The sequence below is a fragment of the Strix uralensis genome, chromosome 3 (assembly GCF_047716275.1).
Source record: "Strix uralensis isolate ZFMK-TIS-50842 chromosome 3, bStrUra1, whole genome shotgun sequence".
NCBI classification, from domain to species: domain Eukaryota; kingdom Metazoa; phylum Chordata; class Aves; order Strigiformes; family Strigidae; genus Strix; species Strix uralensis.
The window spans coordinates 117,855,718-117,878,804 of record NC_133974.1 but is presented as its reverse complement, the minus strand read 5'-3'; the positions used below and the strand labels follow the sequence as shown (position 1 = coordinate 117,878,804).

General features: G+C 44.6%; 1 protein-coding gene and 1 long non-coding RNA gene across 3 annotated transcripts in view; one reads left to right on the top strand and one right to left on the bottom strand.

Annotated features, from left to right (window-relative positions):
* Positions 1 to 75: 75 nt before the first annotated feature.
* The window catches only part of ABHD12 (abhydrolase domain containing 12, lysophospholipase), a 46,570-nt gene continuing 23,558 nt past the window's right edge, over positions 76 to 23,087 (bottom strand). Inside the window, exons 3-13 of the mRNA XM_074864159.1 lie at positions 21,577 to 21,682; positions 19,087 to 19,206; positions 16,261 to 16,291; positions 7,858 to 7,903; positions 6,450 to 6,579; positions 4,880 to 4,917; positions 4,608 to 4,687; positions 3,744 to 3,826; positions 2,950 to 3,028; positions 2,532 to 2,659; positions 76 to 2,040 (exon numbers count right to left, since the gene is read on the bottom strand). Of these exons, the coding sequence (XP_074720260.1) occupies positions 2,001 to 2,040; positions 2,532 to 2,659; positions 2,950 to 3,028; positions 3,744 to 3,826; positions 4,608 to 4,687; positions 4,880 to 4,917; positions 6,450 to 6,579; positions 7,858 to 7,903; positions 16,261 to 16,291; positions 19,087 to 19,206; positions 21,577 to 21,682 (881 nt within the window). The 3' untranslated portion in view covers positions 76 to 2,000. The remainder of the gene's footprint in view (positions 2,041 to 2,531; positions 2,660 to 2,949; positions 3,029 to 3,743; positions 3,827 to 4,607; positions 4,688 to 4,879; positions 4,918 to 6,449; positions 6,580 to 7,857; positions 7,904 to 16,260; positions 16,292 to 19,086; positions 19,207 to 21,576; positions 21,683 to 23,087) is intronic.
* On the top strand, positions 5,809 to 10,544 carry LOC141941431 (uncharacterized). 2 transcript variants are annotated; one of them, XR_012628319.1, is made up of 3 exons: positions 5,809 to 6,207; positions 6,285 to 6,393; positions 8,736 to 10,544. It is a non-coding gene; the product is annotated as an uncharacterized LOC141941431 (long non-coding RNA). The 2 variants fall into 2 exon arrangements; XR_012628318.1 differs by having other exon boundaries at positions 5,809 to 6,393; positions 8,736 to 8,779; positions 9,828 to 10,544.

Below are 23,087 nucleotides of genomic sequence, written 5' to 3'. Positions count from 1 at the left end.
GCCCTGCCACACACCCTCCTACCCAAATGGAGAAAAAGTCCCCAAAACTGCCAGGTAAAACAGGTGAAGCTGAAGTGATCTGCAGTCAATGCCTTTATTAAAACTACACCACTTTTAGATAAACATTTCAGTTTAAATTTCCAAGCATATCACTGGCCTACTACCGGGAATGGCAGTGTTGGGATCACCAACACCAGCAGTTCACGTGCTGGGCCCTCAGCTCCGTCACACAGAAGGCAGCCAGCCTCCAGCTCAGGCTGTGTTTTGCCCCAAGCCAGCTGCCGGCAGCAGCATTAGCTGGAATGTGCACATCACTCTCCAGAGCCAAATAAGTGTTTCTCTTCTGTCAGTGCAATAAATACGAGTGCGTCAAACATAATTTAAGTGGCACAGTTAGCTTATGAGTATCGTGGGTCAGAAACCTCAGGGACAACCACACTATGGTAGAAGAATCTCAGTACAAGAACAAGCTACTGTCTGCTTTGCAACTAGTATGAGCCTGCAGATATAACTTGGATGCATGCTGAGCAGTTTATACTATGCTGTACACCCCTGAACAGACCCTTCGGGCAGCACAATTCACTCTGAGCACTAGTGACTAAACCTACAGCACCTGGTATTGGTCTATATAGACTGACAGGGGGCAAGGGCCAGGTCCCCAACCAGACACCAGAGTCAGCATATGACCCTCTCAGTGCAGAGCTTGTCAGTGGCATAAACCAGCCCCTCTTCTAGCCCCAAGCAAGGCAAGGACATTCCCAGAACCTCTCCCCATGAGAGAGGCTCATTCCCACTTCTGCCTCCTGGAAAACGTGCTTGGACCATGGCTGTGAGATGGGCTGAGAAGTGCTATTGGAAGTGCCTGGGATGCCCTGAGCACAGAAGGGAAGTGGAGGGAGAGATGGAGAGGGACACCCCAGACTTATTTGTGCATCAAGAACTGTATACCACTGCCTGCTTTTAAGTACAGGGGAACAATGCAGCCAGCAGGAACAGGAAAACCTGACCTAAGGAGTTAAAAGGTAGTCGAGGGAAAAACAACCTGCCCTTCTGGCCCAAAGGAAGCACATGACTGTCTGGGTGAGTACAGGGAGAATGGAAGACATCCATTCCCACATCCTCAGCCCATGCTGTTCGTGGCAGGGGGAGATCAAGCAAAAAAGTAATCTCACACTTTCCGGCTTAAACTCCCAAGTCTGCAAGTTATCTACATAAGTCACTTCAGTCCTAACAGGAAGTGCATGTGAAGAAGGGGAGGAGCTCCACAGAGGGTAGCAGGGATGGAGCAGAAATGATGTTCAAAAGACAAAGGGTACAGAAAATATAAAAGGGCAGTAAACTTTTCCATTAAATAGGAAGAACAAAAAAAAAAATCATTTTATTTCCAAATGTGTGCAATTAGCCCAACACTTGCAACACACTGACTGAAGAGCTAAATAAAAATCTCTCTCACCACCTGGATCTTCCGTGTATTTGTAATTACAGCCACTTAGCAAAAAGTAAAGGCAAAACATGTATTTCTTAGAAAGAGAACACTTCAAACTCAAGCAAGACAACTGGTATGGAGACATGGCAAAAGCCATTTGCCTACAAATGAGTCTCTACATGATTCAAAAACAGCAGCAGTGTTTAAAAGTGAAAGAAACACCCTTGGTCATGACATATGTGTCCTAGGAATGTCTGTCCTCAGTGGTACCACGCTGGAGTGGCCAGGCTTTGTTGTGCTTACATTTTTACAGTTTCGTACTGGCTCCTGGGCTGTTGTCACCCCTCCACCCATGTCAAAAAAGAAGCCAACAACTTCTTTCTTCTACCATCACAGACGCTGATGCCAGGAGCTGGAGTGGCCAAGGGTACACATCAGGACCAGAGTGGGAATCCCTGACCACCTCTAGTGTCAGGCATGGAAGAATGGCAGACTGACCCACAGGGAGAGGGGAAGAAAAGGAGAGAGAGGAAAGAAAGAAAGGAAAATCTCTGTGCTGCCAAGCAGCCAGTCTTCAGTGATGATGCTCATGTTCAGATTTTCCCAGGAATTCCCTAGGAAATGAAATGACACAGAAGTGACACTCAGCTCTCCTATGCTCTGATGCATGCTGCAGCCTGCAGGTCTTCCCATTCCCCTGGCAAATACTAGGGCTCGAACACTTGCAGCTCCAGAGAACAGCACTAAGCTTTGCTCTCACCCATCAGTGGCTTCCACTAGAAGATGCAGGCAGAAGTAACTGCTCTGCAAAAAAACTCCTCCAGAGCATCCAGCTCACAGCAGAGATGAGCCAGAGAGAAGTGCTCCCCTTTCTGTGGCTGCCCTTCCCAAAAACCTGCTTTGCAGGGAGGTGGAGAGCTCTGATTGTGCTAAACCAGCCCCAGTATCTCACCCACTCTGGAGACCAAAGGGGTTTTCAGAAGAGCTGCCCAATACAGGCGCCTGTTACACATCTCTCTCGCTCCTGGGCGCATGTCACAGTGTGCCCCAAAGCCCCAAGCCCCGGCCCCAAGCCCCAGAAGACCCCGGTTAGCTGGGCTGTTACCGCAGTATTCGAGGTAGCTCTGGACTCCTGTAGATGTACTTGTGCCGGTAGCCAAGGTCCGTGTGGAATGGAACAAACTGCACCTTGTAGTCTCGGAAACTCCGTGACGTTGCAGCAATGTTGTAAAGCTGAGTCCAAGGGGAGGCAGGTGAGGGACACGTGTCACTCCAAACCAGCTTACCCCTGCCAAACCAGCACCCATCTCAGGGGTGAGTTATGGGCCCCGGCTTGACCAGCTTTGCTATCTCTAACTCCATTTCACTACTGATTTGCCCCCTCCAACACCACAGAATCTGTAGTCCCTTCAGGCTATGCACTTCTACATACACTTTCCTGTTGCTGACTCTGCCTGGCTGGGATGTTGTTCTATCCACACCAGTTCCTCCCACCAGATCAGTTTGCAGAGCCCCATGTGTACCTTCTTTCCCAGATGAAATGGTACCACCGGGTCATCCTCAGCGTGAAGGATGAGCAGGGAACAGGAAATGTATTTCACACTGTAAAAGAGACAACAGTGTCACAAAGGCTCAGATCAATCCCACCACTCTAACATCAACACACTTGGATTTTCAAGGAAACTGCAATGACAAGCATGTCCTGTGGGTCATTAACTGCAGTTCAGATCTTGAAAACACTATTATCTGGGCACCATTCATTTGATCTATAGAAAATTTACTAGTGAAAGGCATCTTTGTAAAAGCTATTTGCTGCTTAGACCAGAGAAAAGTGGCTCACCCCACTGCAAAGCATCATCCCCCCAAGCTCTAGTTTGGTTTCAGTACTGAAAACCAAACTCACAAATGCTCAGGCTCTTGAATGAAAGGCTCAGTGAAAAGAGGTAATGTTATTACACAGAGGGTGTCTTATGCAAATGCACAGCAGAGAAATCTTCCCAAACCTTCAATGTCCCAATGCTACTGTTTAACATGTAACATACACTTGAAAAGCATAAATCACATGGACCAAATCAGCATATCCCTGAGCAGTTCTGTCCTCTCTGTTGCATCTGTCCTTATTAAGAACAATCAAAAGACCTCCACAGTGCAAAGCTGTGTTGCACTCAGGGCTGCAAGAGTAACTGAAATCCTTTCAGGAATGCTTCAACAACAACAACAAAAAAAAGCAGAGAGGGCAGTCTAATGTCTATCCTCCCTGATGCTTGCCATGGCTCACTACACCCACAGCTGAAAACCCAGCAAAGAGGGAACTCACTTCTCATCATTTGCAAATTTAATTCCACTTGTTGTGATGGGGTCAAGGAAGAACCAGTCAAACCCAGGGAAGTATCTGTATATCTGAGAGAAAAAATTTGCATTAGTGGCAGGCACTAGCAGGACAGTTATACAAACAGCAGTAAAAGGGCAGGCCACTGCCATCCCAGTAACATCCCCTGGCTGCACCCTCTGCAGTGAGATGGTCCGTGCATCATTTTTCCTCTCCTGTTTCAGGGCCATCTTATCAGCCTGCTCAGGAGCAGGCTCTTTGGGTGCTTGTATGGTCAAGGTCTCTAGGTATCATGCTGCTGCTGGCAAGAGAACTTTATCCCAGGTCACCTCAGCAGCCCAGCCGCATCCAACAGCCAGTCTGGGTGTCTGCTCAGTTCAGAGCCAACTCGCAGCCATGCTGGATGGAAGAGATGGCTGCATCAGAGTGAACTCACCAGGGAAACAACACAAGTGCAAAGGAGCCACACAGACAGGGTAGTGATCAAGAAAAGCCCAACTTTGTCATGGCTTTTCTCACAGCCCACAAAGTAGCCTCCTGCAACAGAGAAGCTACAACACAAGAAGAACAGGCTGTCCACTGCTGAGAACAGAGTGTATCTTCCCCCTCTACATTTACTGCCTATTCTGATGCCAGTTTCTGTTTTCATTAAGCAGGCTCCACACATGGCTCTGGTACTCCTTATAGTACTAGCACTCCCAGGATCCGTCCTAAATGCAGCTCTTTACCCCGACACATAAATATCACTACTGCCCCACAAGTCATGCAGTTAGCTCAGATACATCATCTCTGAAGGTTAATTTCTAAGCATACAATTACACACCACTAGTGAGAGCACCACTGTGTACTTGCCACAGAAAATGGGTGACTTCGTGCCTCCTCCCGTATGTTGGTGAATGGAGATTCCAGTATCAGGGCATCCGGTGGCGTTTCTGAAAAGCCGAAGGCAATGTGCTGAAATGCAGGAGTGCAGATAGCCAGCTAGGTCAGGGTCTGCCTTGTAAGAGCAGCTGCCACCACGATGCACCAAGGACAGCCTCATCACAACAGCAAACATATGCGGAAATCTGGGACACCAGCAAGACCCAGGCTGGGTGGGAAGAGCATCCACCCACCAGACTTACCTCTCTCGCAAAGGCGCCTCACTAGATTTGTTGCGACCCTGGAAAGAAGAACAACGAGCGCTTAATCTGGCACAGGCCCTCTGCAAAGCACCAGGCTCTAGTGGTAGTAGGTGGCAGAGGTACAACTCCACTGCCATAACATCAACCCCTCACACTGTCTGAGGTCTGGGCAGCCAGCCCACACTGACTTGGGTTCCCACAGGTCTTCCAACTGTCTCAAACGGCACCAGGTGCTTGCATTTAGGTAAGTGAACAGGTCCAAGGAAGCAGCACACCATGTAGCCACTTGGAAGGACCTCCTTTAAGGTGGCTCTCAGGCTCCCAGTATATCTGCAGCTGTGTGACAGAGTCTCTTAGCCCTAGACAAGGGCTGAGCAAGAAAGAGGGGAATGCAGGGGTATGGGCAGAGGGGTGCTGTATTCCAGGCAGCTGGAATGCAGGGTCCCAGGGTGACACTGCAAGGAGTTTCCATAGCTGGGTCAGAAAGCAGCAAGGTCTCCCCCGTGCATCTCCCTAATGGGACAGGGATATTTCCACAGTTGCTGAATCCTTCACAAGCACAGCATATTTCAAAAACCTCAAACTCCAGGCTGGCTATGGTCACCAGGGAACTCAGCTGGGGACCACAGACCCAGACCACTCAGATTGCAGTGGAGTGGGAAATGTCACAAACATGCTCTGACCCAGAAAGGGATCCCAAACATGGATAAAATTTAGAGGAAGAGCCAAAGGAAAAGCCTTTGCCTTCTCTCAAACAAAGCAGGATGTTTAGTATCACAGTAGTGAAGAGGTGCTATCCTGAAATACCTCCCTGTCCCAGCAACACATTTGACAGACAGCAAGACAAGCTGCTGTGGTCTCAAACAGTTCAATCTGCACACAGCTCAACTCAAAAGTAACTTGTGTTTGCCCTCTGCTAATCAAGGGGTTAAGAGCACATGCTGCCTGCTGAACACGACCCACTTCCAGATAGCAATGGAAAGGGAGGAAGCAGGAAAGGAAAGTTAAAATCATTCAGGCAAAAGCACTTAACACTTTGAACTTCCCTATGTCTGGCATGACCATGTAAATGTCACAGATGGCCAGCAGTGTAGTCACGCAGGCATCTGCATGAGTACTGATTACACACGGCATGTTTCCCAGGACAGGAAGAAAACGTTTTGTGAGGGCAAGTCACATGCACGTGCAGCTGGGCTGAGATACTCTTTCAGAGTTATCAGAGAAGCCTAATGTTCTGCTCTGAAGGACCTACAGACACAGGTTCACCACAGGAAGAGAAGACTGCAGTCCCACTTTCTCTCCCTTTGGTCGATCTGCATTATATTACTGTAAGTGTCTTTTTTCCAGTGTAACCCTCTGGCCAATGAAGGTTTAAGATCAATTCCTGCATAGTCATTCCCTGCAGCCCTTCTCACTCCATAGAGTGCAAGGGGGAAGCTACTCTGCAGCAATTACAACACAGACTCCAAGCCAAGCAAGCCTGGGGATTACGGCAAACAGCACCTTCATCCAAGGTCAGTGTTTAATGTTCTTCAGAAGCTGCTAAATCCCACTGAGATTAGATGCTTACCCTGTGCCCAAGGAGTGTCCCCATATATAGACAGGGTTTTCTCCACTTCTTGCTTTTATCCAGTCGAAGACATGAAGGGCGTCGTAGGTCATTCCCCGCTCTGATGGGCTGCCTATTGAATCGCCCCAGCCTGAAACACAAGTAGTCCTTCTGATAATCACACAAACTGGTCAGCAAAGCCAGTCAGCTCTTCCCATGTAGCCCATCTGCAACTGCAAAGGGACCTGGGACACAGACAGTTTCTGTTTATTTCACTGTGCACCTCTACAATTTGGGGCTGAAAGCCCCAATTGATCAGCAGTCATTTAAACAAGGTAATTGCTGGCTGCCAAGGAGGTTTTGTGAATTTAGTCAACAACAAAACCAAGACCTGGATCTCAAACACTGCCACACTGTGTTCTTGCACCTACCCATCTGCAACAGCTCAGCTCCCAAACCTTAACGGCTTTTGCATGCATGTCACCAATTTGTAAATGGAGTCTAACAGCATAAGAACTGGATGCTTAGGGTCAAAACCAAGCACATTTCACAACATCAGTTTGTCCATGCTGTTTGATCAATGCCCTCAAGCAATTTTCCACTCTCCTGATTGTTCTGGCTCTATCACTATCACAGCATGTCTACACATCTTATGCTAAGCGGCAAGCATCCCACATCCCTTCTGACACCTAATAAGCAGTCAGAGAAGCAGCTGCCAGCAGGACTGAAAAACAGGGTAAGCTCCTACAAATAGATCTCTCGCAGATGTCTTCCTGATAAAAATGCAACAGATTAATTTCTTTCCTGTATCTCCAGTGGCATTACACTGCAGTCATGGCTTAAATACTAAGGGAAAAAACGAGCAGCAGATGCTTGACTGCTGGTGGCACAGAGTTGCAAAATGGTCACAGCTTCTGGCGAGGACCTTACCAATTGTTAGCAAATCATTTACTCTATGTCTTATCTTACCTATCAGCTTTTTAAACGAAGTGCAAGTTCAGTTCCCTGCGTGACCTCAGGGAAGTCAATTAGAACATATCCAAAAGACTACATCTAGGCAAACTTACTAGTTTCCAGATGTGCACCTGGAGGATGTCTTAACTGGATGCTGTGACAGCATATTTGCCTGGGTCACCCTCTGCTCCTTAGCTCCCAAACCAACAAGCCCTGCGCATGAGAACAGATAGGAGCCAGAGTCCACCAAGCTGGACATCAGGAAGCAGTGCTACACAGGAAGGCACTGGAAAGAAATTTCTGAAAGTTCTTTGGATACCCATGAACTAAAAAGAAGCAATAACCACATCTAATTAGCTGGCAGCAAGCATTTATGAAAAACCAGCCCCCTGAGATCCAGAAGAAAGTAACTTCTTTGTTGCTTCTACAGAAAGAGACATCTAAAAGTGTTTCATAATAAAAGAAGCCCACATACCTCGATAATCAAACGTGACCACGTGGTACCCAAGGGAGCTGAGAACCTGGAGGGCAGAGAAACATGCAGAAACCCATCACAGAGACTTGCACAGCAGCCGTTCTCTTGCCTCAGGCCAAGGTGCAGGGATCTAATTTATAACATTATCAGCCTGACACAATAAAGCGACAACTTACAGCTTTTCTGTGTAGCAGGCACAGAGCTTTTCAAACACTAATCATCTCAGCCTGCTGGTTTTACTCCATTTGTTTCCTGGACTTTGTATCAGGCTTAGATGTTGATTCTCCCTTTATCAGCTTTGCCTTTAAGGTCTGCAAATATCCTATGACCATTTACCCTACAAACACTTTCCAGTTTTCCTGTGAAACAGTACAACTGCTTCACTTATATTATTCAAACTGGCATAAATGTTAGCATAATATATAGGATCCTGTTTCAGAAGACTTAAATGAATGCAACCAAAACATGCAATTGCTCTATCACGAAGATCTATATTACAACCAATGGTAATCATAACAAAGTCTGTTAAAAGCAAGTAAAACCACCCAATGTTAGATCAACTTGACTGGAAAAAGTGCCTTGGTAAAAACAATGCTAGCATTCCAAGCTACCATTGCTGGTAACGCAATATGAACGTAACAGCGCTGTGGTAGATAAATTAATAAAAACTCACAAAAAGATTGAAATGTTGTTGCTGTCGTGGTCTATATATGATACATGATTTAAAAAAGCAATCTTAGTATTACAGTATACTCTAAACCTTCTAATGGACAGAAGGAAATCATCTCCTGTGTGAAACCAACACTTTATTTCTAGTGTAATTGAAATCTTAACAGCCTAAACAATTACTGTTACTAGTTTGATTCTCGTTATTACAGAAAAAAGAGAAGAAGATGACAACATAGAAAAGAGGGGTGTTCAGGTAAGCTGGCGACTTAACTCCTTTGCTGGGAGGACTATGATGGTGATGGTTTCTCCTACTTCCCTCTAGGACCATTTGGGGCTAATTTTCATACATTTCAGACATGCACTGGATGTTTCGTTCTCTTCACTGGTCTGTGATTCCATGTTACATCCCAAATTACTTTACAGGGTGTGTTCAGCATACACTGGGCACATTCTCTTTGTCACCTCTAAATCAATTTTTGCCCAGCTCCCACGTCTGCACCTCTGCAGGCTGTACACAGCCCAGGGGTCTCTGGGGTCAGCCTGTGCCCTGTTCCATGCATGCATATACCTGCGCTCCTCTGCAATGCCCTCTGTGTTCCCATCTCCCAGGTCTCTGCTGTCATACCAGGCCTGGTTGTTGGAGCCCCTGACTGGACATGCAAAACACAAAGTTCCTTCTTGCAAAGTTTGATTTTCAGCTTTACAATGTGATTTTACTGCTAAAATATCACATACAATCTAGCCTTTTCCAGGCCATTAAAAATTATTTAACCTGTTGACAGCTTACCTATCTTCTATACACATTTGTTGTGTTGGCTGTATTGGCAGCATCCCTCCTCAACAACAAATAGATGCACTTTTATTTTAATTAGCAGCTGTTACATTTAAAACCAGATTTTTACCATTCTCTATTTCTTAACTTTAACACATCCATTGCAATCATGCACACAGAGCTAATGTTTCATTTTAAAGCCAACTGTACCCCAGTTCCACTAGAAACTTCATTATTCAACTAGTCCTTCAACTTCTATCTGCTTAATTACTGATAAATAATTATCTGATAATGTTTTCAATTCAAATATTTTTTCTTTCTGATCTCCATCCTAGGTTTCTTTTATGTTTATGCTCATTTATGCTTTGCACCTTTGCTATTGGAGCTGGGTACACATCTCTCTCTGGGAGCTTAGCCCTTGCAACAGGAGACCATCGCTGTTCACCCCGGGGTCACTGTTCCCATGGCAGCTCTGCCTTCTTCCACCTGAATATTCACCTTCTCCCCCTGTTTGTTTTCCTTCAAACAGCCCTTCAGCACCTGGTTCTCCCCCTGCACCTACCTTCTCAGACCATCGGTCTGACCTGTACCAGGCACCACCTGCACCTCCTACCTGTCAAAGACCCCCACAGAGTGGCCTCCAGCTTTCCTTAACCCCAATCTGAGTCTGAACCCCTCCAGCACAGCCCTACCCCCCCAAATCCTGCCACTCAGCACAGCCAAAAGCAGCAAGGGAAGCACCCAAGATAGCTTGTTGTGCCTGGAAAGATTGTTAAGTCTCCTGAAGAGGGACAGGAATGGCATGATGCACGCCCAGCCAGATTCTCCTCTTGTCACTGGCAGCCAGGACCTGTGAAGCTACACAAAACAAATTCACCTGGCAGAGAACAGGAGATGCTGCAGCATTAGTCTGTCTGGCTTTTGTCCTGGTCAGCTGTGAAATGCATCAGCCCTCTCACAGCAATAAGCAATGAGGATGCCCTCAAGACACCCCCAGGCACAGGCAGTAGCAACGTCCATGCTCACCTAGACCTAGGCAGGCCATGCTCAGGACCCCTGACCACCAAGACCTGCCTCCTCACAGCCCAGCACAAGCCAGTGTGCCCAGTTCTCCTCTCCCTAGCAGAGAGCAAGGACAAAGACCTAGGGAAAAGATGATGAAGGTCATCTCATGTTTTACCAAAGGAAGAAGTTGATGGAGCCTCCCAGTCCTGCACCCACTCATCTCAAAGGTGAACCACGTGCAGGGACTCATTCCTCCAAGGACCTGCCAGGCGCCAACCATGGGCACTGCCTGGCTCATACACTTTAGAGGTGCCTTTCTCTTCCAAGGAAAAAAAGTGAGGCCGAGGAATGGGATCAAGCAGGAAAAGCAGCAGAAATTGTCACTACCACCATTGCAGCTGCCAGAGCTGTAAGGTGCCCACCTCAACCTTCACAATGCAGGGCCCCACACTAATAGCACCCCCTGCTTTAGAGCATGGCTCTGCTGCCCATGCACCTTCCTTCCTACCCTGGCACTGGGCAGCTGCAGCACCCAAACACCCACTTTCCAAGAGGAAAGCAGACATGCAAAACAAGGCCAAACTACAGCCTATCACACTGGATACACAAAAGAAGGAAGAACCTCCACCATCCATCAACATCCAGCTCCTCCTGGTGATGGACAGACAGCTGATGATGAGCTGTAACATCCCTGCCTGAAGCCAACAATGCTGGGAGCATCCCAATCCTATGCCCTGCACTAACAGTGACTTCTGGTTTTTTTTTTTTTTAAGAGTATTTTTCTTTCTTGTTTTTCCCCTTAGAATTAGTTCAGAAAGTCTCAGATGAAGCCAGTAAGATTTCAATTTGCCTTGCAGATAACAGGCATTTCCTCTGACCCTTAACAGGATGTTTAGTGTAACAATGCCATGTTTTGTTTATAGTAATTACTTATGCCCCTATAACAATACTGTATTGTTTTCATGTGCTGCTATAAAAGTTGGGTAACCTCATGCAGTGGGCAAAAAACCCTCTGCATCAGCTCTCCACCACTATCCCAGCACATCAGTGCAGTAACAACTAAATGCTTCACGGCCGAAGCCTCAACATACAAGTACGATTTGCAGAAGGAGCTTGTGGTAGTCTGTCATTGCCAGCCAAGGTAGCTAAGAGAACAGGATTCTTGTAAATTTTAAAAGGTGTTGAGTTGCATTATTTAAGCATGAATAATTTGAACAACATGAATAACACAGTGACTCTGAATACATTGATAACTGTGATATCTGGACACTTGTCCAGACTAGAGGAAACCATGTCCCTCAAAACGAGTTTGTATCTGGTTACTGCTCTGCTGCTGCTCCTCCAACTTCTGGTTACTGTCTTAGAAACACACATTGATTCAGGCAAGAACGATTTTGGACACCTGCTGCTCACAGACTGTGCAGCAGTGATAGTCTCAATTTTCAGTGCTGCTGCTGAAAAAACCTGCTCCCATGAATCAATTGCTCAGAAAGGACAGAGACCTCTTAAAGTTATTATTTCCCCTTTGAGTGTCCTCTAGAGGGTTTTCCCTGCTCCTTCCAGCCTACTAGCAGCATCAGCAAAAAGGACAGCAACCCAGCCTGTTTCATTCTGCTGGAACAAGCATGAACCTGGAGCATCTGGCGTGGTTCTGGTAAGCCCATAGGTGTGTTTGCATGTCATTAACCGACTGAAAAAGACAAACCAAGCAACTTGTCTATGTTCTCAGAAGCAAAAGAATATCAGACCCAGGAACAGAAACCTTGGGTTTTGGTAAACTGTGTCTCCGTATGTGTGCACACACAGAGGCACACAAAGTCTTTAAGTATTTTGAAGCACTGCTACTCTTGCTCAGTCAAAATACAAAACAACTCCTCTGCCTGTCTTGGCCAGCACAAAATGCACTGCAGCATAGGTTGGTTCCCAGAAAAATTACCAGATAGATCACCGTACACAAAAACGTCCTCAGACAACGTTCTGCAACTCAGTTCATCCTTTTTTCTTAAAGGAAAAGAAAAATCACCTGCCTCCTTGGGGTTGCCAAAGCATTTTCTAAGTGATCTGACTTTGCAGCAGGGGATCTTGCATAAGAAGCTGCACTGCAATAAAGCTTTATGAGTGCCAACACTGACACAAACTATAAAGAGAAGGGAATGATAGCTAAATCCATAGGAAAAACACAAACTCGGACCCCTCTGAAATGAGCCAGCAAAAATAATTATGGCTCTTTTAGAAACACATGATAGGAGACCAAGAAATGTGCGTGGGAATTTCAGCTGAGAGAGTTTAATAAAATAAATGACTGAGAAAGTCGTTAGGCAAAAGACCCAAAACAGCTGAAGTAGCCTGCCCTCATATAACACACCATAGTGCTATGTCTGGGAAATTAATTGGGTTTTGTACAAAATCTTCAGCACTTAAGATGGCACCACTCATACAAATGCACTGTGCCATGGAAAAAGGGGGAAACCCAGGCTGAACCTGCCTGCCTGACAAGCGATAACTCCTGCACTGGCAACCTTGAAAATGTTTCATTGCAATGAATTGGTCTGTGAATAGGCAAACACTAGCTTTGTCACCAATAGGGAGGTTTATAGTTACTCGGCCCAACATTCTGGCATTTAAAAGATCAAATGTCACCTTCAAAAGTTTGAAGGGTGTGAGGAATCTGAGCTGGCCTCAGTCCGCGTATAATCTCTCAGCAGTTGGTGATGTACGGCATCCTCACAACAAAACCTGCATTAAGACCAGTGCTGAGAAGAAACAATGGCAAATTATGGTCATTGGCAATTCCCTCCTGTGCAGAACGGAAGCACCCATTTGCAGACCAGACCCTCTTTTTGGGGAAGTTTGCTGCCTCCCTGGGGCCCAAATTAGGGATGTCACCACAAGAGTGAAGACAACCTTAGTACAACTTCAGACTACTATCCATTCCTGCTCTTTCACTAATGATGTTGCAACATAAAGTCTGAGGTCAATCAAAAGAGGTTTCAGGAAAAAATTCAGGAGCACAGGTAGTGTTTTCCTCAGCCCACCCTGTAACAGTGGGAGACTTCGGAAGAAACAGGCAAACCCAGGATATCAATACGTGGCTCCAGGACTGGTGCCTCTGCCAAAATTTTGGGCTTTTAAACTATGGAAGAGCCTTCAAGACACAAGATATGCTGGGGCCTGAGGGGATCCACCTGTCCAGATGGGGAAAACGCATCTTTGGGTGTAAACTGGTGGGACTGATTGACAGAGCTTTAAACTAGAATCGATGTGAGAAGCGGATACCAAGAGGATTGCAGTCTCACGCCAAGAGCTGGCATGGCATCGCCTGAGGGTGGCAATACTAGCAGGAACATTTACACTGCTCCTGGGAGCACGGAAGGCTCAGAGGCCTATCTGAAATGCTTGTACATCACCACAGCATGAGAAACAAACAGGATGAACTGGAAGCACTGGTTAGTTCCCAGAACTATGATATCATTGGTTAGTGAGACTTGGTAGAACAAGTCCCACACCTGGAGCGCTGGGATGGAAGGCTACAGGCTGTTCAGGAGGGAGAGGCAGAGCAGGTGAGGTGGAGGTGTCACACTGCATGGAAGGGAGGGGTTTGATTGCACAACCCGTACAGTTAGAGATGATGTGGTTGAGAGCCTCTGGGTGAGGATTAGGGGAATGGAAAACAAAAGAGATGTTGTAGTGGTTGTCTACTACCGATGCCCTAGCCAGGATGTAAGCACTGATGAGCTATTCTATAGACAATTAGGAGAAGATAACTTCTTGTCACAAGTACTCAGTGAGCCAACTAAGAAAGATGCCGCCCTAGACCTGTGTCCTGGTTTACCCAGGATAGGGTTAAGTTTCCCCAGCAGTGGGGGGGGGGAGCTCTAGCCGCCGACGTCACATCCTGGCGAGTCACATCTTTCCCGGCACGGGAGCGCGGTGCGCGTGGTTTTGTACATCTACTCCTCTCACTGCTATATTGGTAGCTATTTTGCTCTGTTCATTGCTATCACTATTACTGTTATTGTTATTGTTGTTGTTTGTTGTGTTGCTATTGCATTGTTGTATTAAACCTTTCCTTATTTCAGTCTTGGGGCTTTGTATTTCACTCCCTTTGTGGGGGAGGGGTAGCGGCCACGTGGTCTCAGACCCCAGCAGGGGCTAAACCATTACAACCTGCTATTTGTGAATAGAGAAGGACTTGTGGGAGACGTGATTGTAGATAGGTGGCTGTCTGGGCCACAGTGATCATGAAATGGTTGAGTTTAAAATTTTCAACATAATAAGAAAAAAGGACAGCAGAGTTGCTAGATAGATTGGAGCATTGGGCAATGATTAATGGGATGAAACTTAACAAGTAAAAATACTGGATTCTGCACCTAGGACAGAGTAACACTGGGCATAAGTATAAATTGGGAGGAGTGGCTGGAGAGCAGCCCTGCAGAAAGGGATGCGGGGGTGCTCGTTGGCAGCAGGATCAATATGAGTCTGCAGTTGTGCCCCGGCATCCAAGAGGGCAAACCGCATCCTGGGGTGCATCAAACACAGCATAACCAGCCGGTCAAAAGACGGGATTATCCCGCTGTATTTAGTGTTGATGCAGCTTCACCTTGAGTACTGTGTGCAGTTCTGGGCCCCACAATTTGAGAAGGGTGTGAGGGTACTCAAATGCATCCAGAGGAGGGTGTGGGGAAGTAACGAAAGATCGGCAAAGGAGGATCATAAACACGTTCCAGTGACTTGCAGCTGGGGTGTCAAAAAACACATGTATCATACTAATTGTTGTTTCGCCTTGTGTGTTGGACAAGTAGAACATCTGTGTTTAAATAACATAGGCCTGTGATAGACTTAGAACACACCTGAGATTCCTGCCCTGCTGTGGGAAAGATCACAGCACAGTGATAAATTATGCCTGCGCCAACCCCTGAAATACAGGCGAAAACAGCAGGTTCAGTGATCCTCTAGCATGGACCAAGCTCCATGGTGCCTGCGTTCCCGCTTGTGTGCCTCTGCCTGGGCTGCTTCAGGGATCCCCCAGTTGGTGAGGTAACAAAATTTACTCTTTGCATTTCATCCATGGTTTTGTGGTTGTTCCTGCACCCTGCCTGTGCCAGCTCACACACAGGGTGACAAAGCTGGTGAAAGGGCTGGAAGTGATGTCCTGTGTGGAGCAGCTAAAGACTTTAGGTTTGTCTAGTTTGGAGAAAGGGAGGCCGAGGAGTGACCTCAATTGCTCTCTGCAGCTTCCTGAGGAGGGAAAGTGGAGAGTGAGGTGCTGATCTCTTCTCCCTGGGATCCAGTGACAGGACGCACAGGAATGGTTCAAAGCTGTGCCAGGGGAGGTTTAGACTGGACATTAGGCAGCATTTCTTTTCTGAGAAGGTGGTCAAACACTGGAACAGGCTTCCTAGAGAGGTGGTCCATGTCCCAAGCCTGTCAGTGTTTAAGAGGCATTTAGACAATGCCCTTAACGTGCTTTAACTTTTGGTCAGCCCTGAAGTAGTCAGACAGTTGGGATAGATGATCATTGCAGGCCCCTTCCAACCGAAAATATTCTTTCTATTCTGTGACAGTCAGTATATAGAGACCGGTAACATATGAAAGAATACTCTTAAATGGTACCTCAAATTAGTATACTAGTATAATCAATCAAATAACAGCTGTGATTAAATAAAACTCTCAATTTTTCCCCATAAACTGTGTTGTGAAAGTATTCCTGGCAAAAAAACTGGTTAGCTCACTTGGAGCTGACAGTTAACAACAGCAAATAAAAGACCTTTCAAATAACTTTTAATATGGGGAAGTGTGCTCAAGGCTTACAGAACCCTTTTTCCATACATGCTTCATATTTAGAGGAGACTAAGCTATCTGCCTGTTGGCAGTGGGCTGTAATGAGCAGTCTTCTCAAGTCTGTGCACATCTGATGTGTTAATGCAACTGCTTGGACAACACGTGCAGCCACTTACCTTGTAAAGCTCCACGCGGTGATCCCCTCCTCTGGCAAAAGTGATTCATGAAGAGAAGAGGAGGAGAAATAAAACACCAAAACAGAAACAAAACAAAAAAAAAAAACACATCACATGTGAACATTTAAGCTTCCAGAAACAGACTTTCCCAATTGCCTCAGGCTTCCAGTTTAACACAAACATGCCAAACAAACACCATAACTGCTTTGTCACAGGCTTCTAGGAGACAGCAAGGCTTTGCTGAGCTATGCAGGACATAGTTTTGAAGCTAACTTCTCCCTATACATCTCTTCTCACAGCAGGTAAAGACAAACTTTTCAACCTACTCTCCTGTCTGCCTTTTCCAAAGCCTGTAATACATCCAAAACAGCCTGTCCCTGTTGGCTTTGCAGACCCTGTGCTCCTGCCACCAGTGCTGCCCCAGCCAGTAACCCCTGCTCTAACAAGGGGTGAGGCTCTCAACAGAACTCGCCAGGTTAACCCAAGCAGCTGGCCCTTGGATTTTCTCACCTGGCTCCAAGCACAGGGACAGAAAGGACATGTGCAAAAGACTGAACAGAGAAAACCAGAGTTGAACACTGCAAGTAAGTCCAGGGGAAGAATGTGCTTTAATGTTTTTTTCATAAATTGAAATCTAGACAATAAAAATGTGCCATTACGTGCTTTAAAATATATCCAGAACATGACATGGCTAATCCACACCCAAACTTTAGTCTAGTATTGATAGGAGATATACTCCTGCACTCATGAAAAATCTAAACATTCACACCATGACTGGTTTGGTCAGTGCAGCCTCTAAAGCAAAATGCCACTTACCAGACCTCCCTCTAAGAACACACGCACTTGTGAGCCAAAAGCTGTCAGCTCCAACTGTACTACAAAATACCTAATGCAGACAAAACCACTCAGGGCAAAACACAAGGAGTTGCTTGTAAGTCATTCTGAATCATACAAATCTGAAGAAGATGATGATATACTTGCTTGAAAAGTCACCCTTGACATGCACACATCGGTGCCTTTTCATGCATTCCTCAAAGCACAACAGAGGAATTTTTTCTAGGAGAGGATCAAGTAAGTGCAACATTTTTGCCTCAGCTTCAGACCACTCGAGGGAACCAGAAAGCCAAGGCAGTGTTTTTTACTTATGGTTAATGCAGCCTGCATCAATAAAACAGCCCTTTGACAAGAGTCTGAACATGCAGTGTAGAAACATAAAGCAATACATATTAAAGCTGAAATGGCAATGCCAATACACCTCCAGCTTCTCCAACACACACAGTAAAGTGAAATGTGAAATATCTAATTGATCCATAGCTCAGTACTTTATCTCAGAAGCACCTGGGGGACCCAAGAAGTAAATCTAATCAATACGCATATAGAGATACTGGTCCCAAATTACCACCATTAAGCTGCAGAATAGCTTCCATTAGTATCATTTGCTACACTCAATAAAGGCAAGAAAACAAGCAAAGCAGTATTTGAAAAATAATGCAACAATTTGATTAAACCTTGTAATACATCAGCACAAGATGATGGGGTCAGTTTCCAAAAACCCATCTGCTCATGCATTTCCTGGCTCACAGTATGCATTTCCCACACCATGCCCTTCTACCAAAAAAGAACACTGCTAAGACAAGAATTTGGGTGAAAAAGGGCAATGTTCCTGAAATGTAAAGGCTAGTGAACCTTCACTACCAGCACACTTAGAACAGTTTCTTTGCTTTACATCATGGAACTTGTATTTTTGCAATGTTTCTGCTCTTGTAGAGTATCTACGAGCAGACATCAGTTTCAAAAGAACATCCACTGGCATTACTCTTTGTAAGATGCATATTAGTAAGGAAAAAGACTATGCTCTAATAAATGAACTAAAGGACTGTATCATGCAGAGATGTGACAGTAAAAACATGATTCTGAGAAACCTCCAGGAGGTTTCACACTGTGCTAGTCATTTTTAGCATCCAGCAACAAAGTATAGAGAACCAACCTACTACGTTAGCTGATACACATGGTCCACTATAAAATTACAAATTTTAGAAATGCTCCTGTTTCTGACAAATGTCCTGTACATATGCAATAATGAAACAAAACCAGCACACTACTTTCCTCTTTCTGATTTTCCTTCCTCAGAATGTGTTAACTACTAAAATAAGCTCACTAAAGGAACTGGAAAGTTTACTTAATGCATGGAAATCACATATACAGAAGCACTAATACTACCCCATGTCTTGATTCAGAGACCACTATACTGAAAAGAAGTACTTCTCCCTATCTGAAACCACAGCCTCCTGGTTTCTAGCAGAGGACACATGGTAAACTACAATACCAGATATCTCTGATAACTGCAATAAATCTATTCCTACATTCAATAAATGGAGATACACAACTTCTTAAAACATGCTTTCCTTTTAAAAGGAAGGAGAAGTACCAAACTGCTTTTAGATTTTATTTTGGTTTTAATCATAGAATAGTTTGGGTTGGAAGGGATCTTTAAAGGTCATCTAGTCCAACAACTCTGCAATGATCAGGGACACCTTCAAAGAGATCAGGTTGGTCAGAGCCCTGTCCAGCCTGACCTTGAATGTTTCCAGGGATGGGGCATCTACGACCTCTCTGGGTAATCTGTTCCAGTGTTTCATCACCCTCATTGCAAAAAACTTCTTCCTTGTATCTAGTCTAAACCTACCCTCTTTTACTTTAAAACCATTATCCCTTGTCCTACCGCTACAAGCCCTACTAAAATGTTTGTCCCTGTCTTTCTCATGAATGTGTTGAAGCTGTGACAAGCCAAGCATGAAACAAAGCCATCTCCGTTTTGTGCCTCACCTTGTTCCTGCATTGCCATGCAAGTAAAGGATTACAGGATGGCTGGAACCCAAAGCATCTTCAAACCACAACTGGTCTTTCCCTCGGGCATTCTTCCATAGGGCTGCAGGGACTGTGTGCCTGTATACAGAAGGAAAAAATGCATTGTCCTGTTGCTAGTCAGTGTCTGCCACTTGAATTTTGAGGTTTTTTGATCAATTCATTAACTCAGGATTACACACCTCACATGCACTCTTCATAAAACTGTCACAATTAGCTGACAAATGGCCAAATTTAAAATACAGTGGCTAGGTTATTTTGATATTTTTACCTCCATCACTATTGCCTTCAAAACTCAGGGCTGTGCAAGGCATGAAACTTCACAGGCAAACCCAAAGCACAATTACTGAACTTCCCACTGTTCTGGAGAAAAAAAAATCTCAATTCCTCAGCTTTTATGGGACTTAATTACTTCGATTAACATACTTATACACCATAAACAAGATTCACAGCTAGGTCAGCAGATGTTCAGAATAGTCAGAAGAGTGTTCAGAGAGTAAGAGGCATATCTGACTCCATAGCCAATCTGAGGAAAAAGAAGGGCTCAGGGTCTGATGAGAAGATCACATATTTTATTTTCAGACACCAGTTTCTTGAAGGTATAACATTTTAGCTGGAAAAGCTACAATCTGGAAGAGCCAGGAATTTTTAACTCACAGCTAATATAAATAATATAGCTGGGCAGCTATTAGAAAAAATTCAGCACTTTTGGAATGGGAAGAGTTGAATGACAGACCAAAGAGAACATAGGCATTTAAATTGGATAATTACTCTAGAAGACAAGCACTGAAAGCAAGTACATGCCTACAACCAGGCTAGCTTACAGCTGTCAGAAGTAACTTAAGTACTCGCATGTCCTTCTCCTTGGAAGAAAAACAAACTCCATCTACCACACCTTCCTCCAAGATGTAAAGCTCAGAGGACAAACTAACACAGGAGGAAACAATGTAAAAAGTCTACTTGCACACACACAGACAGCAGACTGAGTCCTTGAGGAGGAAAAAAGCCCCAATAACTGTAGGACTCAACTTTTCCAACTGTCCTGTCTCAAGACTTTTGCAAGCTTATGAACAAAGCAGGCTAAGGACTTTGTTTCAGAAGCATACCGAACACAGGACCTTACACCTGCATTAAAGCAAGGCTACAAACTTCGTGAAAACCTATCTCATAAGTATCAAGACAAATGACATAGACTCTGAATTGCCACCACAAGCTGGAAGTTCTGCTTTAGTAAAGATACATAGTACACTTGTAAGGTAAACAAAATAAAAATCTCAAGACTTTTTCAATAGCTTAGCAGTCAGAATTTTAGTTGTCCAAGTGAAGATACAAACCATTATTTACCAGCCCTGGTAAGACTGAACTTCCAGCTTCTAAACATGTCTTTCACCAAAATTCATTTGAAGGCAAGGAACCATCTTTATGTAGCGGGATATCACTGTCCCATTCACAAGGTCATACACCCTCAAGCAAAGAGAAAATCTCTACTGCATTAGTGGACACATACAAGTTGCACACACATAACTGAAAACTCCAAATCCTACAGCTTACAGATCTAACATCACTGGCTTATTAAAGAACAGATCCTTTTCCTCCACACCTGGCATGGTGTCTAGCCTTTTTTTCAGGTGTTTACTGCACTTGCATATATATATATATTCAAACTGCATGCACTTCTTTTTCTTCAAAGATAGCAGGAACTTTTCTGTGGCTTTGAAACTTCTGGTGTTGAGACACAACAGAAAGTCATCATGAAAAACAGATGCAGAAGCTGGTTTGAGCTGGTGTAATAATATGGAAAGTACTGAAAACAGACCTTTTTAGGCAGAAAACCAGTCATTTGAGCTGATCCTGGATAACAAAGAGCTAAAATGAATTGCCCTTGCCTGGGACCAGAAAACCTTCGTGAGGAAGGAATGATAAGTGAGATCTGACACTGCCACTTGTTTCATTAAGAGTAAACTGTGTGTTCTGTTCTCACCCACTCTCCAAACCTTACATATGTTTTACACACGGAATATTCTTCCTCCTACTCTGAACACTTTGATTCTGTTTTCCTATCTTCCCCCACATTTATTTTGCAAAACAAAATATCAACAGCAGTTGAATGACAAAACTTCTAACTCCTTGGGTCTCATCTGATATGGAGGCATGATCTTTGTAGCAATGCAGACTTGTAACCTTTACGATTCCAAATTATGAAGTTTCTCTGAATGCACAGGTTGTCCAATTGTGTTTCATGCATTACTGATCTGAGTCCAGACAAGCTCCAGAGATTTGCATATTTTTCAACACGAACTCGGTCACTTGGTAGAGGAAAGCACAAGCATCCACAAACCAGAGCAGGCAATGGTTGTGACATGCACAGCAAAAATACTGGATAGGCAACACTGAGAACAGGAAGAAGGATAAAGATGCACAGCACATACTACGCAGAACAGGCTTCCTTACCAGACTCCAATGGTTACATCCTCCTCTGGCTGCAGGTAATAATTACAGGTGTGGTTTAAACCTTGATCCTGTGGTCTTTTCAAGTCAATGAAATACGGGACCCTCACTGAAATACAAAAAAGAAAAAGAAAAAAACACACAGAACATGAAACCTTTTACTTTTTCCCTTTATTTTCTTTTAAAATTGCTTTACCAAGTCACTGGAGAGTTGTACAAACCACTCCATTGTGCTGGGAAGACCTTATTTTTTTTGTGTGTGAAAGGATGAACTGGCTACAGCTGTGACTAAAAATGAACACCAAAGTGAGCAAGGTACGAAGACACAAGTAATCAAAAAAAACATGAAGCAGGCTAAAATTAAGAGGTGGGGGATGACAGACAAAGCTTCCTGTGACACACATTTAACCACCTCTGTCCAGTTTGCTTTGTAAATCTCCCAGACAAGATAGTTGCTCCTGCTGCGTCAATGGGGTGGGTTAGGTGATTTGGCAATCACCTAAAACTCTTACTGTTTGCATTGTAGCTGTAACAGAAGTTACTGATGGGACAAACTTCCTGTGATAAAGGGAGCATCCCAGAGCTGTAACATGTTTCAGGATGACATGTGGTTTCAGTCCCTACAATACAACACTCTAAAGGAGATACTGCATTATAGTAGCAGACACCACATTGCTCTCATCCTGCAAGAGTAAGATAAATTGTGTTAAACACTGTCCTCTTGAGCCTTTGAGGAGGATATCCAGTTTGCTAGCCCACTCTCCAAAGACTATTAAATAATTGCCATATCTCCTAGACACTGCAGCCTTTAAAAGAGATAATGTTAGGCCGGAAACTTCATCTCTTCAGGAAGATGCCTGAAAACAAAATCATTACACCTCAATTCACTCTTTCAAATGTTTTATGTTCCCCAACTTATACAATACACGTTGTTTGTTACTTGTTATATTCAACAATTCAAACACGAGCATCAGGAAAGTCAAGCATCAAACATTTTCAGCACTTTGTTTTCCATTGCTTGGTTCACAAGCTACATCTTATAGACACTGTGCAATGTGCTAAATGGGGGGATGTGCTTAGTCTAAACGCTTCCTTTTCCATCACCAATGCTGTATGGCCTTTCTAGGCAGCCTCTGACACACCCAATACCAAGAGAGACACTATAGAGATCTCCAGACAACACTGAGCAGTTTTAAGGGCTCTCTTCTCCCAGTGATTTAGGATTTTCCCATAAATTTAAGCTCCACTCCAGCAGAACCAGGAAATCTGTCTCCTTGAAATCTAGTGGCATAATAATTAACATACTGAAGTTTTTGTGCTATTGAAGTTTTGTGCTATTGAAACACAAAGAAGCAGTCAAATGTCACTTCACTTAGCCTTAAAAAAAAAAAAAATCACTAAAAATTCCAGAAACATGAAAACCAAGGCAGACAACAGCTGATGTTAACCTGACAAATCTGGCCCCTTAGACTGCAAATCTATACCTGTGCAATTGTTTGCTCTTACGCAAAAGC